The sequence below is a fragment of the Mustela putorius genome, unplaced genomic scaffold (genome assembly GCF_011764305.1).
Source record: "Mustela putorius furo isolate JIRA1106 unplaced genomic scaffold, ASM1176430v1.1 tig00000174_pilon_pilon_pilon, whole genome shotgun sequence".
In the NCBI taxonomy this organism is placed as follows: domain Eukaryota; kingdom Metazoa; phylum Chordata; class Mammalia; order Carnivora; family Mustelidae; genus Mustela; species Mustela putorius.
In genome coordinates, this window is record NW_025421304.1 from 4,224,864 (window position 1) to 4,245,811 (window position 20,948).

The following is a 20,948-nucleotide window of genomic DNA, read 5'->3' on the forward strand; positions in this document are numbered from 1 at the left end:
GGACAGAGCAGTCACCCGCTGGGAGGGCAGAGGGGGCAGTGCTGTCTGGGAGGCAAGCAGGCCAGGAGGCAAGGGTGAGGTCACCATTTGTGATCCATCTCGCAAGCTGACAACCCCTAGCCCTCCTCTGTGCCACCCTCGAGCCCCCCTGCTTGCTGTTCCCCCATTCTCACTGCCAACAAACCCTGCCCTGTACCACAACACACCATGTTAATGCCTATCGCAGGGACTCGCTGCTTCCTCTCCCTGCAAAAGACCCAGGTCTTCCATGGCTGGATCCTTATCCTCTGGCCCTCGGGGCAGCTGACACCTCAGAGATGCCTCCCTGCCCATAATCCCTAAAGGCCCCCTGGTACTTTGCTGCATTTTACCTTCTCTAGAGCACCTGTCACCATCTTTTCCACTCACTATCCCAGAACAAATACCCAAAATGTACCCAGAAAACTCCTGGTCGTGGACAGACGGGACAGTCCCTTTCTGGCCATAACCGTCCCCTGCACCCCACCTGTTTTGATTCCACTCTCACAAGCCATCCTGTACGTAACTAATTCACTCTGTTATAGTCACAGGATACAAGACAAGGACATAAAAATCAACTGAATTTTTAAATAATCAGAAAATGAAGTTCAAAGAAAAGTAACATTAACATCTAAAAACATGAACGGCTAGGAATAAACTTAACATGGTAAGTATAAGATCAGTCTACTGAAAAGTAGAACACATTGCTTAGAAAAATTAAAGGTGGGGCGCCTGGGTGGCTCAGTGGGTTAAGCCTCCACCTTTGGCTCAGGTCATGATCTCAGGGTCTTGGGATCGAGCCCCGCATCGGGCTCTCTGCTCGGCAGGGAGCCTGCTTCCTCCTCTCTCTCTCTCTGCCTGCCTCTCTGCCTACTTGTGATCTCTCTCTGTCAAATAGATAAATAAAATCTTAAAAAAAAAGAAAAATTAAAGGTGACCTAGATACAAAATGACAGGTATACCATGTTAATGGATAAGACTCAGTATTGTTAATATGTCAGTTTTTCCATATTAAACTATAGCCTCAATGCAATGCCACTCAAAATCCCATCAGGCTTCTAAATACAAACTAGCAAGCTGATTCTAAAATTTTCTTTGGATAGGCAAAGGAACAGTCAGTCAGAAGGATATTGAAGAGGATGGGCCAATTGGAAGATGTCCCTACCAGTCTCCAGGATCACTTATAAAGCTACAGCACTCAAGCCAATGTGTACCCCCTAAGGGTAGACAAAGAGACCAGGAACTAGCATGAAGAATTCAGAATTTACAGATATGGTGTCTTAATTTTTGTCAAAGTTGCCAAGGTAATTAAGGGGGAAATAAAAGTCTTTACAACAGATGGTGCTGGAGCAACCAAGTATCCATAAGGAAAAAACTTTCTCCTTACACACACACACAAATTAGATCATAGATCTAAATGCAAAACCATAAAACTTTTAGAATAAAAAAATAGGGAAGAATCTTTGCAACCTTAGGGTAGGCAAAGATTTCTTACAGCATGAAAAGCACAAAACAAAGACGATGATGACTTCATCAAAATTAAAAACTTTTGCTTTTCAACTGAGGGAAAATATTTGCAATAGATCTGACAAAGCATATCCATAATCTACAAAGAACTGTTAAAACTCAACAAAACAACCCAAATTAAAAACTGGGCAGGAACTATAAAACAGAGTTTATAATGCAGATACAAAGGGCTAAACAAGCTGTGAAAAGAGGCCCAAGATTCCTTATCCTCAGAGAAATGCAAATAAACATCCCTGCAAATGCTATAGGGTGGCAAAAAGTAAGGACTGAGAATATCACATGTTGAGAAAGTGGACCTCCGGAAGTCTCGTATGCAGCACTGGGGTGAATGTAAAATGGCACAAACTGTTGGGCAGATTCTTAGATGCACACGCACACACACACTCTCTCTCTCTCTGACACAGCATTTCCACTACATCTCACCCGAGAGCAATGAAGCCGTAGGTCGAAAAAGAGTTGTAACACAAGACATTCAGAGTGGCCAGAAACTGCAAATAACCCAAATGTCTATCCACTTGCGAACAGATAGCCAAACACGGCACAGGCGCGTAATGGGATCCTGCTCAACACGAGAAAGACAATACAGGTGATTAACAGAAATCAGACTCAAACAACAACATACTGTATGATTCCATTAATATGAAAGTCTAGTAGACAAAGCTCTAGTGGCAGAAAGCAGGTCCAGTGGCTGCTGGGAGTGGGGGCTGGGATGAGGACTGACAGCAAGGGACCTTTCTGGGGTCATGAAAATGTTCATATCTTCATTGTGGTGGTTACATGATTGTATGTATTTACCAAAACTCAACAAATTATACACTTCTAAATAGTGATTTTTATTGTATGCAAACTGTACCTCAACACAGCCAAACAGAAGTGGGGGTCTGATTTGACAGGGTCTGGGACGGTGGCTGTGGTGAAGTGTCACATGTTTTGACTCTCTCTGAATCTCCAAAGACAAAGCAATGAGATGGTAAAACCAAACACCTGGGGCACCTGGGTGGCTCAGTGGGTAAAACCATTGCCTTCGGCTCAGGTCATGATCTTAGGGTCCTGGGATCAAGCCCCGCATCGGGCTCTCTGCTCAGTAGGGAGACTGCTTCCCACCCCCCTCTGCTTCCCTCTTTGCCTCCTTGTGATTTCTCTGTCAAATAAATAAATAAAATCTTTTAAAAAAACAACCCCAAACACCAGGGATATACTCTGCAATGGAACTGACAAAATAAAAGCAGATGAAGAAGATACCAAAAGAGAAAATCTAGGTGACCTTGGGTTTTGTGAGGACTCTGTGGACAGGCCAAAAGCAAAAGTGAAAAAAAACAACTGGAAAGCTGGACATCATTAAAATTAAAAACTTCTGCTCCATAAAATTAACAAATCAGGAAATGACAGATGTTGGTGAGGATGCGGAGAAAGGGGAACCCTCCTACACTGTTGGTGGGAATGCAAGCTGGTGCAACCACTCTGGAAAACAGCAAAAAGTTGAAAATAGATCTACCCTATGACCCAGCAATTGCACTACTGGGTATTTACCCTAAAGATAAAAATGTGGTGATCTGAAGGGGCATGTGCACCTGAATGTTTATAGTAGCAATGTCTACAATAGCCAAACTATGGAAAGAACCTAAATGTCCATCAACAGATGAATGGATAAAGAAGATGTGGTATATATACACAATGGAATACTATGCAGCCATCAAAAGAAATGAAATCTTGCCATCTGCGACAACGTGGATGGACCTAAGGGGTATTATGCTGTGTGAAATAAGTCAATTGGAGAAAGACAATTATCATATAATCTCCCTGATATGAGGAAGTGGAGATACAACATGGGGGGTTTGGGGGGGTAGGAAAAGAATAAATGAAACAAGATGGGATCAGGAGGGAGACAAACCATAAGTGACTCTTATTTTTTTTTAATATTTTATTTATTTATTTGACAGAGAGAGATCACAAGCAGGCAGAGAGAGAGGAGGAAGCAGGCTCCCCGCTGAGCAGAGAGCCCGATGCGGGGCTCGATCCCAGGACCCTGAGATCATGACCGAGCCGAAGGCAGCGGCCCAACCCACTGAGCTACCCAGGCGCCCCCTTAAGTGACTCTTAATCTCACAAAACAAACTGAGGGTTCCTGGGGGGAGCGGGGTTGGGAGAGGGTGGTTGGGTTATGGACATTGGGGAGGGTATGTGCTATGGTGAGTGCTGTGAAGTGTGTGAACCTGGTGATTCACAGACCTGTACCCCTGGGGATAAAAATACATCATATGTCTATAAAAAAATAAAAAATAAAAATAAAAAAAAAGAATCATTAAGGGGGACACACTCAGGTCATAAGGAACTTTGTACGTGATAGTTTCAATGCTGGGATTTTACCCTCTCAATCAGAGGCCAGCAAACTACAACCCATGGGCCAAATATGGCCCACCATCTGTCTTTGTAAATAAAGGTTTATAGGCATGCAAAAACAAATAAAAACAAACAAACAAAAAACTCCTGCTCCACAGAGGAATATAGTGAGAACAAAAAGACAAGCCATAGACTGGGAGACAATTTTTGCACAACATATTTCTGATAAGGGACTGGTGTCCAAAATCTACAAAGAACCCTTCAAACTCAACAATAAGAAAACAGACAACCCAATTAAAACATGGGCAAAAAACCTGAACAGACCACTCAACAAAGAAGACAAAAGGGTGACAAGCACATGAAAAGATGCCCAGCATCAGCAGGGAATTTAAAACAATGAGACACCCCTACACACCTGCTAGAGCAGCTAGAATCCAAAACAGTGACCACATCAAATACTGGCGAGGCCTGGGGTGATGGGAACCCTCACTCTCTGCTGGCTGGAATGCAAAAGGTGCGGCCAAAACAGGCTTCCATACAAGCCAACAATCACACGTCCTGGTATCGCCCAAGTGAGTTGAAAACTCACGTGTCCACAGAAACCTCCACACGAATATTTCTCCCAGCCTTATTCATAACTGCCAAAACTTGGAAGGAACCAAGACGTCCTTCAATACGTGAATGGATCAACTGGTCTATTCAGTCTATTCAGCAATAAAAAATGACCCACAAAAACACAAGATGACGTGGAGGAACCTCAAATGCATATTGCCAAGTGAGAGAAGCCAGTTTGAAAAACTCACGTATTGTATAGTTTCAACTACATGACATTCTGGAAAAGGCTTTACAGTGCTAAGTGTCAGTGATTACCAGTTCTGGGGAAGAGGGGAAGGGTGGAGTACGGGGGACTTTCGAGCAGTGTTGAGAATTAAGTGATACCATCATGGTGGACAGGTGTCACTACCCATTTGGCAAAATCCCCAGAACGTGCACTACAGGGAGTAAATCGCAACGTAAACTATAGACTTTAGTTAAAAATAACGTATCAAGGGGCACCTGGGTGGCTCAGTGGGTTAAAGCCTCTGCCTTCGGCTCAGGTCATGAATCCAGGGTCCTGGGATCAAGCCCCGCATCAGGCTCTCTGCTCAGTAAGGAGCCTGCTTCCCTTCCTCCCTTTCTGCCTGCCTCTCTGCCTACGAGTGATCTCTGTCAAATAAATAAAATCTTTTAAAAAAGTAACGTATCAATATTGGCTGATATCACAATCAAATGTCACATGTGAACTACACTAATGCAAGAAGTTAATAATAGGAAGAATTTTTGTTGGGGGGGTGGTAGAGGGAACTCTGTATTTTCTGTTTAATTCTTCCATAAACCTAAACTGTTCTAAAAAAAATATCAGGGGCACCTGGGTGGCTCAGTGGGTTAAGCCTCTGCCCTCAGCTCAGGTCATGATCCCAGGGTCCTAGGATAGAGCCCTGTATTGGGCTCTCTGCTTGGCAGTGAGCCTGCTTCCCCCTCTTTCTCTCTGCCTACTTGTGATCTCTGTCAAATAAACAAATAAAATCTTAAAAAAAAAAAAAAGAAAAGGAAAAGAAAATAGATTCAGGAAAATTTTAAAAATAAATAAATAAATATCAATTAATTTAAACAACAACAATAACAAAATAGCAGATGAAGAAAACCCAGCCAGATCACAAAGCCCGCATGGCGTCACTATCTGATGGACCCAAACACAGGGGAACTCCACAAGCAGCAACAAGTACTCACTAGAAATATGGGGCTGGGTTTGGGGGGAGGGGGGCAGTGGGACAAGAGCAACTGAGTCTGGAGGCGTTCATCCTCTCCCACAGTGGGCGAAGCCTGAAGCCTTGCGGATTCTCAGAACCATCCACCCAAAGACACCAGAGCTGAGGGAAGAGAAGGGTCAGACACAAGTGGGGGAGGGAAACAGGGCCAGAAGATCTTAACAATCTCAGAAACTAGGTCTCCTACTTTTTTAATAAGAAACAACAAGAATGAGAATTCTGAAATTAATTAAAAGTCACCCTGACCCACATCTCCTTCTAAAATCTAAGGAAAAAAAATATATACTTTTAATTTATTTTTTATTTATTTTCAGCATAACAGTATTCATTATTTTTTCACCACACCCAGTGCTCCATGCAATCCGTGCCCTCTATAATACCCACCACCTGGTACCCCAACCTCAATGGGAAAAAGCTTGCGTCCTTCCTGTTGAGATCAGGAACACGACAAGGATGCCCACTCTCACCACTCTTGTTCAACATAGTATTAGAAGTCCTAGCAATGGCAATCAGACAACAAAGAAATAAAAGGTATCCAAATTGGCAATGAAGAAGTCAAACTCTCTCTTTGCAGATGACATGATTCTTTATATGGAAAACCCAAAAGACTCCACCCCCAAACTACTAGAACTCATATAGCAATTCAGCAACGTGGCAGGATACAAAGTCAATGTACAGAAATCAATGGCTTTCTTATACACTAACAATGAAAATACAGAAAGGGAAATTAGAGAATCGATTCCATTTACTATAGCACCAAGAACCACAAGATACCTGGGAATAAAACTAACCAAAGAGGTAAAGGATCTGTACTTGAGGAACTACAGAACACTCAGGAAAATATATTTTATCTAAAAAGAGCCATAATAGGACGCCTAGGTGGCTCAGTCGGTTGAGTCACTGCCTTTGGCTCAGGTCATGATCCCAAAGTCCCGGGATCAAGTGCCACATTGGGCTCTTTACTTGGTGGGAGCCTAGCCTGCTTCTCCCTCTGCCTGCTTTGCCTGCCACTCCCCCTGCTTGTGCACACACTCTCTCTCTCTGACAAATAAATAAAATCTTTAAAAAGAGCCATAGCGAAGTATCAAAGTCAAATCCCTATTAAATCATACCAAGAGAGAGAATAAGGAGAGTGACAATCCCTACAGATAAAGAGAGCCACTAGAAAAGATGTAACCACAAGACAGACCAAAACTGTACCCTTCCATTTCAAAACAAGCTACCTTTCTTCTCGTTAATTAAGAAAATAATAGGACACATGGCTGGCTCAGTCAGTGGAGTGTAGCACTCCTGACCTCAGGTTGTGAGTTCAAGCCTCATGTTGGGTGTAGAGATTACTTAAAATCTTAAAAAATAATATGTAAGATACATATATGATAAATGATATGTACAAAACAATATAAATTTAAAAAAACTCTGAAATGAGGTGACAGAATGAGGGAGAGAGATCAGTGCAAATGAGCAGAACAGATATGCCTCAGGGAAAACAGAGGGCGGAAAGGAGAGCAGTCTTGGACTCAAGAAGAGAGGAAGGAGTATCAAAAAGGATTCAAAAAGAAAGTGACACTCTTAACTTAGCAATTTTATCTGCATTTCAGAAATTTCCTCAACGGAATAATCATGGATGTTGTGAAAAGATGTGTGTGCTATCACTGCAGTGTTTTTAGTGGTCCGTATCCCCAGATGAAAATAACTTTCTGAAACTATAACTACAAAACCCTTTAACTGTAGTTTTTTAACATAGTATTTATCTATGTTCCCAATTTGACCTTGGTTTTCTAAATACACTGGAGTCTTAAAATAAGGCACCTTATAAGGACCCATGGCTTCCTGTCAGATCAATGGTGGTTCATTAAAAGTGTCATTATTAAAAAAAAAAAAGTGTCATTATTGTTCTGCTGCTTAAGAATGAAGCATGGTCAGGGGCACCTACATGCTCAGTCAGTTGAGCCTCTGACTCTCGGTTTCAGCTCAGGTCATGATCTCAGGGTTCTGGGACTGATCCCTATCCCCGGCTCCAAACTCACTGGGGGGGGGGGGTCATTTGAGGATTCTCTCTCCCTCTCCCTCTCTCTGCCTTGCCACCCCAAGCTCACATGCTGGCACCCTTGCTCTATCAGATAAATAGAGCAATCTAAAAAGAAAAAGAATGAAATACATTCATTAAAATGACCATTTGTCATTGAACAGAGTGCAGCAGAACTTACTTTGATGTATCCAAATGTTGGTAGGGCTTGGTTGGATAACTTCCTTGGCATGTCTATTTCTAGATTAACGTGGTGTCTATCAGGACAAATCCTTTTGTCTCTGAAAAAAAAGTAACTGGATTTAAAAACAAAAATAAGACAATAATTTTTAACATGAATTTTAAACTATTCTTCAGGAAAATGAATCTATAATTGAAATCAGAGGACCTTCATTCTAAATAATTTAAAATAACCATATTTAATAATTCAGATGACACAACATGCACATTAGTGAAAAGAGGTCCTAAAATTTAATTAACACGAAATAAACTTAAAGTCACTCCATCATCTCTCTAGACATTCTTTAAATGAACAAAATGTACTTGAAAACAAAGACTCCGAATCAGAAATTTATCACAACAACCCAAAACAAAGGCTAATAATTAACCTCTCAACCAGAAGTCATTCTGTAACCCAAACTGAGAAATAAAGCTTTGGTTTCAAAACTCAATAGCATAACATTATATGTTAATAAAAATATTTTTTAAATTCTTAAAAAGTCAATAGCATAATCAAAATCACTACTAATAACCTCTTTAATGTACCATAGTTCAAAAAGTTCATGTCAATAGTTATTTTAAGATGAAACTCAATGTACTCGATATACATCAGACATCTCCTACCCAGTCCCCACGATCACTGATCAAGTACTGGCATCATGCCTGCATCAGTGAGAAGGCCCCGACTCCTGATATCCATGCTCTCCAAACTGATTTACAGCATCAACACATGTGCTCTCAAAAGCCAGGTAATGTTTCTGAGGAAACTGACAAGCCTATTCCAAAATGCATGTGGAGATGCCGCGGACTTAAATAGCCAAAACAACGCTGATGAAGAGCGAAGTTGAAGAACTCACATACTAGCTTCCAGGACTCACTAGAATACAAGCTACAGTGAGAAAATGCAGTACCAGCGTTAAGGACAAAGAGACCAATAGAACACAGAAAGTCCAAAAGTGGACCACACGTTATCATCTGGTTTATGTCAAAGGCACCAATTCAGAGAGAACGCAATGATGTTTTAAATAAAGGATACTGGAACAAGTGACTATTCACATAGGAAAAAGTAATCCTTGCCCCATATCTCATGCTCTACGCAAACATTAACTCACCCGAGATTACACCCGCAAGTGTGAAAACAGTCTATAAAACTTCCAGTAGAAAATACAGAAGAAAAAAAAAAAAAAAAGAAAATACAGAAGAGTGTCTTCCTGACCTAGAGATCAGCAAGTATTTCTTACCTAAGGACACAAAATAACAGCAACCAGAATATACTTCACCAAAATGAAAAGGTCTGTTCATCAAAAGACTCATAAGAGTGAAAAAGCAAGCCATGGACTAAGAAGAGATCTTCTCAAGGCACACCTCTGACAAAGCAGTTATATCTAGAATGAATAAAGAACGCCAACAATCCAGGAAGAAAAAGGGTAACACCCAATAATTTAAAAAATGGGCAAAAGACCTGAACAAGCACTTTAAAAAGGACGGTCAAATGTCCCACAGGCATGTGAAAAAATATTCATTATTATATTAATTACTCGGGAAACACAGATGGAAACCACAGTTTGCCACTATGCCCCCAGGACCACTCTGTCGGGGAGGGTGTGGAGCCATGCATCTCTGTCACCCGCTGCTGACGGGACTGTGAAACAGTCACACACCTCCCAAAAGTTAAATGTGTGCTCACCCTGTGGCCCAGCAACCCCACACCAAAGTCTACACCCCAAGGAAACAGGTGTACGTTTCCGCAAAAAGACACAGCAGCTTCATTCGTAATAGCCAAAAGCTGGGAACAATTCACAGGCCCATCAACGGAGACTAGAAACATACACTGTGTTCGATGTTTGCAACACAATCCCGTGCCACTAAGTAGACAGATAAATTAACTGATCCGAAGCACGGAGGACCATAGAGGAATGTCGCAGACAGTAAGTTGAATGAACAACTCCATTTACATAATGTTGGGAAACGAGCAAAGTTCATCAGCATGGATAGATAGTGGGGGGCGGTTACTTCTCGGGGGGGGGGCAGACTGGGAAGGAGTCCCCCAGAGGTGGGCGGCAGTGTACATCCTGTGTACACACGGAAAGGTCATCCAGCAATAAACTTATCACTGTGCACTTTACTGTACATTCCAATTTTTCAAATTAGCATATAATGTATTATTTGCCCCAGGGGTACAAGTCTGTGAATCATCAGGCTTGTTACCTTCCAGTTTTTAAAAAAATGACTGGCTTACTTGCAAAAACCAAATGCCTTAAGATATGGACAGAGAGGCCTTCTGGCTTTTTTATCTTCCTTGGCTTCCAGAACCCCCGCAGTAAACTCATACAGCTCCGACGGAATCTTGGCATCTGCCCGCTCCAAGTAGCGCAGGACGCCGACCACGTGGCACGCGTTCTTCTCTGTCAACAGCAAGACGGATTTGGTCTTCTTCTCCGCCTGTTCTGCGGGAGAACCCTTAAAATCGGGGGGTGAATAAAGGCAACAGGTCATCCACCCCAGTCTAAATGACAAAACTTTGTGGATTCTGAATTTGTCACTGCACAGAAAATACCAGCAGAATATTTAAAGATCACAAAAGTTCATCAAACCTGCTCGATGGAACTCTGAAAATGATCCGACATGCAGTACAGGCGTCCACCAAAAATTTTGGGGGAGGAAGGAAAGCTGAAGTGAATCACACACGTGGCGTCGGTGATGGCCAAGGGTGGTATGCAGTCATCCGTCAAGGCTGGACAGAAGGGTCCGAGGGTCACAAAGGAGGCTGCGGCCTTCCCGCACTTACTACAGAGCAATTCCAGGAACCAGACTTCAACACGGTTCTCTACTGCATCTCACTTTTTAGATGCCAAAAAACTTCTTCCTCTTTTTTTTTTCCCCAAAACACCACAGCCCAGTGATGAGGTTCCAGAGAAAAGTGAGAAAAGTGGCCTCCCTAATTTTAGCTTGGAAAATGCTTCTTTCTATGACAAATCTGGGCTGTCCATCAATCTTTCACTTCCTTTATACATTCTGACTTTTCGATCTCTAACACTGTACTTTACAACCATCTGTGAGATTTCATCGTAGGCACACACACATTCACGCTCCGGCTGGAACCCCGGGGTGAAGGCCTACACTCACAGCTGCTACGCTCGGACGCCTGCAGGCCCCTGCCTTTGCCTCAACACCAAAATCTTGGCAGAGCTTAACCTTCATTTTGAAATTAACATTTCTAGTAAATTCTCAGTAAATCTGGGAAATGATGAGAAATTTGGACATGAGGTATACAAACAAATGGAAGACATGACTCCTATTAGCTCTGCCTTCTCTAAATGGAAGTAGAAATTAAAACACTTACCTAAGACAATGTGAGAGCCAGAACTTAACTTCTTCTTCCACTGTTCTAAAACACTTTTTAAATTAAAAACCACTTCTTTATGCATTTTCAAGCAAAATACCGAACTGCTTTCTATTACCTAAAGATGAAGCCAAATAGACCAGTTCACAGTCAGGAACATAAGCTTGAAATTAATTGTTCCATCAACAATTATCAGTATAAAACATTTAAAATTATCTGTGATGGTATTACCTCATTGATCTACAACTTTTAAGAACAAGATGATTGTAAACAGAAAGAAATATATTTCTAAAATTCTATAGTTTGTTTCTAAACACTTGCTCAAATGAAGCCAACATTTTGCCATAACCATTTTCCTTCTTTCTCAAATAACGTGAGCACCCACACACGCGTATGCATAGGCATGTACACACACACCCAACTTATGTGCCAGCACACCCCAGGCAGTCCCGACACCTCCGCTTCATCATCACTGAAAGGTGGCTGTACTCCTGATTTATCTATTTTTAATTTTTTTATAGAATCTTTTTCTCAAAAGATTTGAGAGAGCGCGCGCGCGCACACCTGTTGGCGGTGCAGGGAGAGGGGCAAAGTGCAGAGGGACAGAGAGAATCTCACGCAGACTCCCCGGGAGCGTGGAGACTGACGCGGGGCTCGATCTCAGGACCCTATGGTCAAGACCTGAGCCAAAACCAAGAGCTGGAAGCCTAACTGACTGCACCACCCAGCAGGCCCTGCTTCTTACATTTAAATTTGTATTTGGCTTCATTTCTACATTTTACTATCCATGCAGATTTAGATTATTTAAACAAATCTGTCACCAGCTTAGTGGCTTTTCTGGCCACACGGTCTATCTCTTGGTGTTACTGACTCTATGTTTTTAAACAGAGGATACAGAAGTCACTGGCATTTCTTAATGAATGGGATCAATTCAGTGACAAAACACAAGGTACTGGCCTCCTTGGGGAACACCTGCTCGGCTCCCCCACTCGAGGACAGGCCTCCCGCTGTCCTGTCTTGTTGCCATGCATACTCCACAGTCCCAGTCTCTTCTGACTGACGATCAACTGCTAACGTCTTACCCCCTGTCAAATACTTAACTACCGGTAATTCTCTGATGATTTCGAGATTCCATCATGGTTTAAACAAACAATAAGGGCACTGTATGGGCTCACCTTACACACGGTTTCTGTTTCTGCTACAGAACCAGTGAAGATCAAGGTCTTTTGTGCTTGACTTGGAATGAAATCTAGAGTCTGGAGTAAAGTAGAGGTTTTTTCACATTCTAGGCAAAGGTGCACTACCTGGTGATGAAATATAGCAACAAAGTGGTTTTAAAAACACATTTGAGGTGCACCAGTTTCACTTTTCATCGGTAAGTGAGATCTTAACAGAAAAGTATACAGAAAATCAATATGAGATTATTATGCATGAGATTAAAGCTGTACTATTTTAGGAGGCGGCCACAAAACCAAGGCTCCTGGCTTGTGTTCATCAGCCCCCACCTCCCATTCGCCCACAAGCCTGTACCTGCTGGACGCTGCCGTAGAGAGCAGCCTCTTCCATGGCTGTGACTACAATGTAGGGGTCATTCATGAACTCCTTGACCAACTGTTCTATGTGTCCGCTCCAGTGAACGCCCACAGCAACAATGTGATGTGGTGCAGATTCCCTTTCTTCAATGTCAATATTTTTTTTAAAGTTATCTAGTATAGCAAACATCTAAAAAAAAATTAGTAGAATTAATTCCACTTTCATTTTAGAAGGGGATAATAACTGGTTGACAGAACATGACCGGTAAAGAATTGTACACTTTCGGTTGTCAGAGTGCGGGAAGTCCTTTCCAAACAAAAGAGAAAAACTAAAAGGAGAGAATGTTAAATATAAACACAATAAAACACAAACAATATCTGGGTGAATGTGTAACATATATAACGAAGCATTAACATCCTTATATTAAAAAGGTCTACAAACAGGCTACAAAAAGATGATCCTGCCAACAGAAAATAAGCAAAGAAAATGAAAACGCTACCCAGAGAAGAACTGTACAAGCAGCCAGTACGAACGCTCGGCTTGACAAGTAATCAAGAAATACGTGAAGCTCACACGAGAGGCCACGTTTAACACACCGACTGAAAATCAGAGCTGGCTTTGCCCTGCCCGGGGCGTGGGGTGCACGCTGTCCATGGGGGTCTCTGCTTTCGGAGAGGCAACTGCACAGTGCGGTATACTGGATATTAGCTTTGCAAATCAGAACTGAGGCTTTAGAGACATTCACAAACCCTGCGGAGGCCCACACGGTCGGTAAGCGACAAAGCCTGGACTTGAACGTGGGGACATCACTGCTGCCAGATGAAATGCTTGTGGTCATCCTGTTACACTGCGCCCAAGAAACGCCTTCCTGTGAGGGTTCAAAGTCTGTGATTCATTAATCCCCTCCTAGAAATAAACCCTAAGGGAAATGTGCAAAAAAGACCTATGTTCTTTAGAGACATACAAACAAACGATGCTAAATGTCCAAAAATCGGACCATTTAAAAAAGTTATGTTATACCCACAGGATTCCATACTGGGCTATGGCCAGCAAAGAATCACACCGCAGGACACCGCTTACTGAAAATGCAAGTTATGAGCTAGCCATAAAGTAAGGCCTGATGCTGTCAGTTCTGCGGATCAACTAGAATTATAAAAGGGATTTAGAATTATAAATTACAACAGGTATTACAAACAGGGATTACTCCAAAACAGGAATAGTGATTACCTCCAAGGGTAACACAATGGATGTTGGGGCTTTTCAAGTATTTTTCTCTATACCCCAAATTTTCTAGAATAAAACTTACTGCTTCCATAATCATTAAAATATCAGTACTTTAGAAAACCTCACCAGAGAATTTTTGCTCTTCAAAGAGAACTTTATAATCTGGGAAGGAGGAGGGATGCTGGGTGGTTCAGTCGTTAAGCACCTGCCTTTGGCTCAGGTCGTGATCCCGGAGTCGTGGGATTGAGCCCATCAGGTGCCCTGGTCAGTGAGGAGCCTGCTTCTCCCTCTCCTTCCCACTCACTCATGCTCTCACTATCTCTGCCACTCACTCTCTCTCAAATAAATAAACAAAATCTTAAAAAAAAAAAATTGGAGAAGGAAATTTCAGACAAACTCTCTTCAAAATTATAAAAGTTAAATGGAAAATCTTCCAAGATTAACTGGCTCTCCACCTCCCCAATAAACACGTCCTCTCCTGATTCCTAAAAGCAGGTAAGCCCTCAGACGCATATACGCTTTTTTCTGAGTGATAATGACTTCGGATGGAGGCCGCACTTACCTCCTTGCTAGCTTCAGAGAACAGCACCTCTACCTCATCCAAGATGAGATGACAGAGTCTAAGAAATAACAAGCTCTGGTATCTGAGAAATCTCAGGAGGCTGTGGGGTGTCGTAACGATGACCTCACCTACGTGTGGAAAGAGAAGATGATGAACATTCAGGTTTTCCACAGGTTTTTCCTCACACTTCCTTTGCTAAGATGCCACATACTTCTAGACCTGCGGTCTAATGGGGCACAAAACGGTTTTTCTTGCTGGGGGGAGGGGTGCGGCCTACCTGTCCAGGCCAACACCTGTCCTTATCTAACACCTGGGCTCCCACCGGTGTTTGTGCTCCTGAAAGGCAGGGGCAGGGGCTCGGTCGACATCTAATGAACAGGAGGTATTCGATAAATAGTGGGTAAAGGAGATCATGGCATTTTCTCAGTGGAAAGGCTGTGAGCCAAGGTCCAACCTTCATCCTTCTGTGCCTGCCTGTAAGGGACAGTGAGGTCCCACGTGTAGCAGGACAGGTAACACCATTGCACAAGCCCGTGTCCCGGTCAGTAGCGGCGCCTGCCTGGCAGGCCTCCACTGCCCTCTGCAGGGGAAACCAAACAGCTTGGAAAGGATGCTTACACCCCCTTGGAAGCTTCATGTTTTTGGCTTCATCTTTGTGGAGTCCGATTGTTAACAACATGGGATGAAGAGGCCTGGAGGACGTGCTATAGTCTTCCAGTAATTCAAAAATAAACTGAGCCTTTTTCCACCCAGGACACACGATGACTGCCAGAGGCTGCAAAGACAAATTCACATAATTTGGGGCAAAAGTCAGGAATTGAACCTAGTGTATGCTGAAGCATGCAGACCGTCTCCTGGCACGGGAGAAGCACTACCTAACTCATTTGCTATCGTCATTATCCTGGAGGTCAGAAAAGATATAATTTCATTAGAATAGATTTAGACACACGGACTCAGATTCTTCTAGAGCTTACACCAATTAATATTCACAAATAGTAATTCACTGTGTCTTTAAAAGACTCTCACAGGGTAGGACCTATTATCACCTTACAACATCACAGATGCGGGGTGTGAGGCAGAGAGAGGTGAAGCTAGTTGCCCAAGACCACACATCTAAATAGCTGGGAGCAACAGGATCTGAACCAGGCGGTCTGGCTCCAGGGCTCCTGCTCCCAGGGACCAGGCAAACTAAGTGCCTCCTGAAAAGGGCTTTAGAAAAGGGCATCACTTCCTTAGGGGGTATCTGAGGGCAGACCGCACACCGTTATCTCCCGAGGGCGCACGGCCTGCCACACACCCTCCCGGACACATGCCCTCGATGGGCTGCCGACCAGAACAAGTCTCCCCTCTCCTGCATGCAGATCCAGGTGGGCGCCGGCTTCTGGGCACCGGGCCTAACAGCAGGCGGACCACAGGGATGTGGCGAAAGCAGAGGACACAAGAGGTAAGACCCGGACATCATTTCTGGCCCAGCCCCGGTTCTATCCCAACACAAGCAGCAGCTGGTCCACAAGGGGTCAGCTGCTCACGGAGGGATGGAGATGGGAGATCAGTACACAATAACCCAGCCGACCCAGATTTCCAAAGGGCAAGCATTAAAACACATGGCAGGAGGAGGAAAAGGAGCATCTCTCTTACACGCAGCGCTGTCTTTTCTTCCTACAGTCTGTCACCTGATGAAGATGGAGCTGTCTGCACCGTGTCCTCTGACACACGTCTGAGACAGAACTCTTCTGCACGTGGTTCGCCTGACAGCCCAGACCCCGCAAAGCAGGGCTCGCTACCGCACCCTCACCTGACCCCACATCCCACTGCTGTCCTCTCCAGCACCCTTCACGACTCCCTGCAGACTCCCGCACACGGAAAGAATAAAGTAGGGTTCGGCAGCAGTGTGGGCTGCTGTGAAATCATTAAAAGAATGGGGGACACAACGACAGAAAAATCTAAATTCTAATCCCACCTCGTCTCACCTGTCAGATGAAGTGGATTTTCTCATCTATGGAACAATGAAAACCGTGCACGGCCTGACCATCGCCCAGGGGGACTGTCACAGAGGATTTCTATCAGTAGAAGTTTATAAGCTACATATTCATCCCAAATGCCAGAAACCTCTGGGCTCAGCCGATGTCCTCAAAGGGGACTCAGGGGGAGAATCAGTGTCAGAGAATCAACGAGTCTGGTAAGTTCCAGTCTTGTCATGGAAACCAAATGTGTAATGGAACCCAAACTTCATCAAAGGTTCAGCGTAAAATTTAAAAATAAATATTTAGGCCACGCTGTGGTGGAAACAAGACAGTCTTCAACTTACTCCGTTTCTGCTTGGTAAAGACTTGTAGCAGCCCCCCGTCTGCAGAATTGTAAGCACTGGTGGGAGGTAGAGCAGGGGACTTTTTCCACAGTGAGAGATGACCACCACGTCACAGCCCCGGGCGATGGGTGGCCAAGAGTAGGATTCCGTGTGGCTGGGTCCCGGGAACCTATTTCTCTGAAGAGCCTGCAAAACAGCCCCCCAAAAAGCACGAATGAAGCACAGGAAACACATCTCCATCTCTTTGTTCACCTCCCCTCCACCCCAACAGCCACTACACACGGCTTATTCTGGTATTTTCTAAGACGTCATTTGACAAGTCCCTGCGTGTCTTCTCAGCACCAAACTCCTGCTCTAAGACGCTTGCTTTTCTAGGCTCCAAATTAAAACCAGGTGCCTAGAGCTCACCAAAGCAAGGATGTGGCTCCTCCCAATAATCTGTGAGTACATCAGGCTTTACTTACAAAGCTGGGTTTTTTTTAAACATGCCTTTATTGGGGTGCTTGGCTGGCTCAGTTATAGGAGCGTTCAACTCTTCATCTTGGGGTCACAAGTTTGAGCCCCACACTGGGTGTAGAGATTGCTTAAATAAACTTCAAAAAAAAAAAAAGGTGCCTTGGGGTGCCTGGGTGGCTCAGTGGGTTGAGCCGCTGCCTTCGGCTCAGGTCATGATCTCAGGGTCCTGGGATCGAGTCCCACATCGGGCTCTCTGCTCAGCTGGGAGCCTGCTTCCTTCTCTCTCTCTCTGCCTGCCTCTCCATCTACTTGTGATTTCTGTCAAATAAATACATAAAAAATCTTTAAAAAAAAAAAGGTGCCTTTATTTTTCTATGTAATGGTCACTAAAACCTCCCAAGTGTGGCAACAGAAAGAGTTCTCCAGCCACACTTGACCCTACGTTCCAAGAGGCTGAACTCACGAGCACAATTTGTGTGTGATGTCCTCGTCCCCCAGCCCTGAGCCCCAGGAGTGGCGCAGACCACCAACTGGGTGTCCCTCATGCAGCTATCACCCTGTGGCCTCCTGGCACTGTCCCTCATGTCTGCAAGACCGGTCATCCTTCCTGGCTGACAGTCTTGCTCTGGTGGGGGACATATTTCCGGAGCGTCCTTCTTGAGTCAATTCTTGAGAGGCTCTTGCATGTCTGATAATGTTTTCATTGCTAGTTTTCGGTGGACATCAAGATTGTGAAGAACTTTTCACCAGAAAGTCGGGATCGGCACCCCTCTGGTGTTACCAAAGGCAAGCCTGAAGCCATTCATGCCTTGGGAAGCGCCCCTGATTGGAGTGATCCTGCCCCCTCCCTGTGCTGGGCTCGTGGGAGGGGAAATCTAATTTGTTCAGTCCTTCCATGAGGACTGGAAATCTCTTGTGTGTTGCTCTTATAATTTTCTGCCCACTTCCTCTGCTCTTCTTAAAAAACCCCCACTTCAGGGACTGGACCTTGAAATGACCCTCAAATTGTTTCCCCCATCTCCGTCTCGTCTGTTTGCTCTACTTTCTGATAGTTTCCATTTTCTCCCTCCAAGCTGCTGGCTGGTTTCTTGCTTGACAGCATTCCGAATTTCCAAGAACCATTTTTATCCTCTGGGCCTTTTTTATAACACCCAGTTACCGTTTGTAAGTAATGTTAATACTTATCTCTGAAGGTATTTATTTTGTAGCATTATCTTTTTTAAAAAATTATTTGTCAGAGAGAGAGAGCACAGGCAGGGGCGGCGGCAGGAGGGTGGCAGGAGGAAGAGGCAGAGAGAGAAGCAGGCTCCCCGCTGAGCAAGGAGCCCTATGTGGGACTTGATCCCAGGACCCGGGGATCATGACCTGAGCTGAAGGCAGCGGCTTAACCAACTGAGCCACCCAGGTGTCCTGCATTATCTTCTTTCTACTGTTTACACTGTTTCCTTCAGAGTTTTATTTTGATCTTTTTTTTTTTTTTAATGCTTTTATTTTCTTTTTAGGTGGGAGCTTTCGTCAAATGTCTAAGGATCCCTGACGTCTGTTTGCAGGGAGGTGGCCCACTAAAAGCGGGCTGGAAGAAGTGTGGCCAGTGCAGAGCTTGGCACTGTGAGTGCCGCCCCCCTAGAGGAAGCCAGGGCAGCGAGCAGGTGTCTTCACTGGAAGAATTCATCTGAACGAAATCTCTAGGGTCATTCTGTTCCTTCAGAAAGATCATCCTTCCCGAGACGTTGATTGCGGATACTCAGGAAGAGGGAAGCTCGGAGCCCCTACATCTCCTTCCTCTACTAGTCAGCCACACTCTGCTGCCTGTTTTCCATCTTCCAAAAGCCTGCGGAAATTTCTAGGCTCTCATTCAATTCATCCTTGTGGATTTAGCTTCTTTCTGTCCTTTTTTTTTTTTTTTTCTGAATCAAGAAGGAAATAGATAAGCATGCATGATCAATTTACTAACTAAAATGGCAGGTCTCAAAAGCAGTTTGGTTTTTTTTAAAAGATTTTATTTATTTGACAGAGATCACAAGTAGGCAGAGAGGCAGGCAGAGAGAGAGGGGGGAAGCAGGCTCCCCGCGGAGCAGAGAGCCCAATGTAGGGCTTGATCCCAGGACCCTGGGATCATGACCTGAGCTGAAGGCAGAAGCTTAACCCACTGAGCCACCTAGGCGCCCTTTGAAAGCAGTTTTGAGAAGAACACTTGGAAATATAGCATAACCTCCCTGGCAAGTTGTTGCTCCTTATAAGCCTCTTTCCAGAGATGCATCTGAAAACTTATCTCAGAAAAGCATGAAGAGGGGCACCTGGGTGGCTCAGTGGGTTAAGCCTCTGTCTTCAGCTCAGGTCATGATCTCAGGCTCCTGGGATCGAACCCCACATCGGGCTCTCTGCTCAGCAGGGATCGTGCTTTGCCCCCCTACCCCACCAACTGTCTGCCTCTCTGCCTACTTCTGATCTCTGTCAAATAAATAAAATCTTTAAAAAAGAAAAGAAAAGAAAAGCATGAAGAGTTATACAAGTGGTTTTGCCAAAGAAATATTATTCACCTATAGGAAGTTAACCTGAAGAACACATGAAAACTTAATAACAAAAGCTTAGAGGATTTCAAAGGCCAAGAAATGACTCAAGTGCAGCCTTGGAAGGGTTTCCTAAAAATCCTCCTGTGTTACAACAGGTGAGCATTCCTCTAGGAACCCGCCTTCAGGAGCACTTTTACCTTTCTCAGGTCTGCCGAAAGCGGCGCTGTGTCCACGGTCAAACAAGGCTCGATCTTGTTCCGGAGCACGGCCAAGGGCTGCTGGGAGCCAGATCGCAGCCTCTGCAGCTGAGACAGCACGCCTGCCTGTTAGATGCCCTCTGGCAGATGCCCTGCCCTGCCCACTGGCAGAGCCCTAACCCTGTGTCACACAGCACCCCCCAACCCTGCCAGCACAGGAAGTCAACCACTTTGGGCAAAGGAAGGACAGCTGAGGTATATATGCTCATCAAAACCCACCTAAACTACCAAAATGAAAGGAAGAGCACCTACTAACCCCCCAACCCCCCGCCAAATAATAACAATGTCTCTAAAACAATAATTCACTGGAAAATCTCTAAAAGGGTGTCTTCTTCAGGGAGAGACCCTACCTAAGGGGGTTTCTTTTCTCGTCTCAAATCCAGACGAGGAAGGAGAGAGACTGAAAGAGTAAAGAGTTGTTGTGGATTTTTAATTTTTTCTGTAGGATTGTCATACCTGCTGCAGATCAAAGATCCCATCAGCTCTCAAAGGATCAGGATTTAAAAACTGCAACAATCTATAAAGTAGTGAAAAGGGCAATGTGAAGGAGAAAGGAGTGTTAGTATTTCTTCAACTGAGTTATAATCTTAATTCTTCCTTGACAGAGATAAAATGAAACATACAGCTGGGCCTTAAGCTGTGCACACCCACTTATGTGCAGATTACGGTACAGTACTAAAAACGTACTTTCTCTTATGATTTTCTTGGTAACATTTTCTTTTCTCCAGCATACTTCATTTTAAGACAACAATATGTAATAAGCAAAACATACAAACACATGTTAACTGACTACGTTATTGGTAAGGCTTCTGGT

General features: G+C 44.1%; 1 protein-coding gene across 1 annotated transcript in view; it reads right to left on the bottom strand.

Moving 5' to 3' along the window:
* The window catches only part of TDRD12 (tudor domain containing 12), a 70,875-nt gene that overhangs the window by 11,780 nt on the left and 38,147 nt on the right, over positions 1-20,948 (bottom strand). The window contains exons 12-22 of the mRNA XM_004765216.3: positions 20,591-20,651; positions 20,075-20,182; positions 16,909-17,094; positions 15,219-15,375; positions 14,601-14,728; positions 12,812-13,003; positions 12,457-12,585; positions 11,282-11,399; positions 10,533-10,672; positions 10,178-10,398; positions 7,901-8,000 (exon numbers count right to left, since the gene is read on the bottom strand). Of these exons, the coding sequence (XP_004765273.1) occupies positions 7,901-8,000; positions 10,178-10,398; positions 10,533-10,672; positions 11,282-11,399; positions 12,457-12,585; positions 12,812-13,003; positions 14,601-14,728; positions 15,219-15,375; positions 16,909-17,094; positions 20,075-20,182; positions 20,591-20,651 (1,540 nt within the window). The remainder of the gene's footprint in view (positions 1-7,900; positions 8,001-10,177; positions 10,399-10,532; positions 10,673-11,281; positions 11,400-12,456; positions 12,586-12,811; positions 13,004-14,600; positions 14,729-15,218; positions 15,376-16,908; positions 17,095-20,074; positions 20,183-20,590; positions 20,652-20,948) is intronic.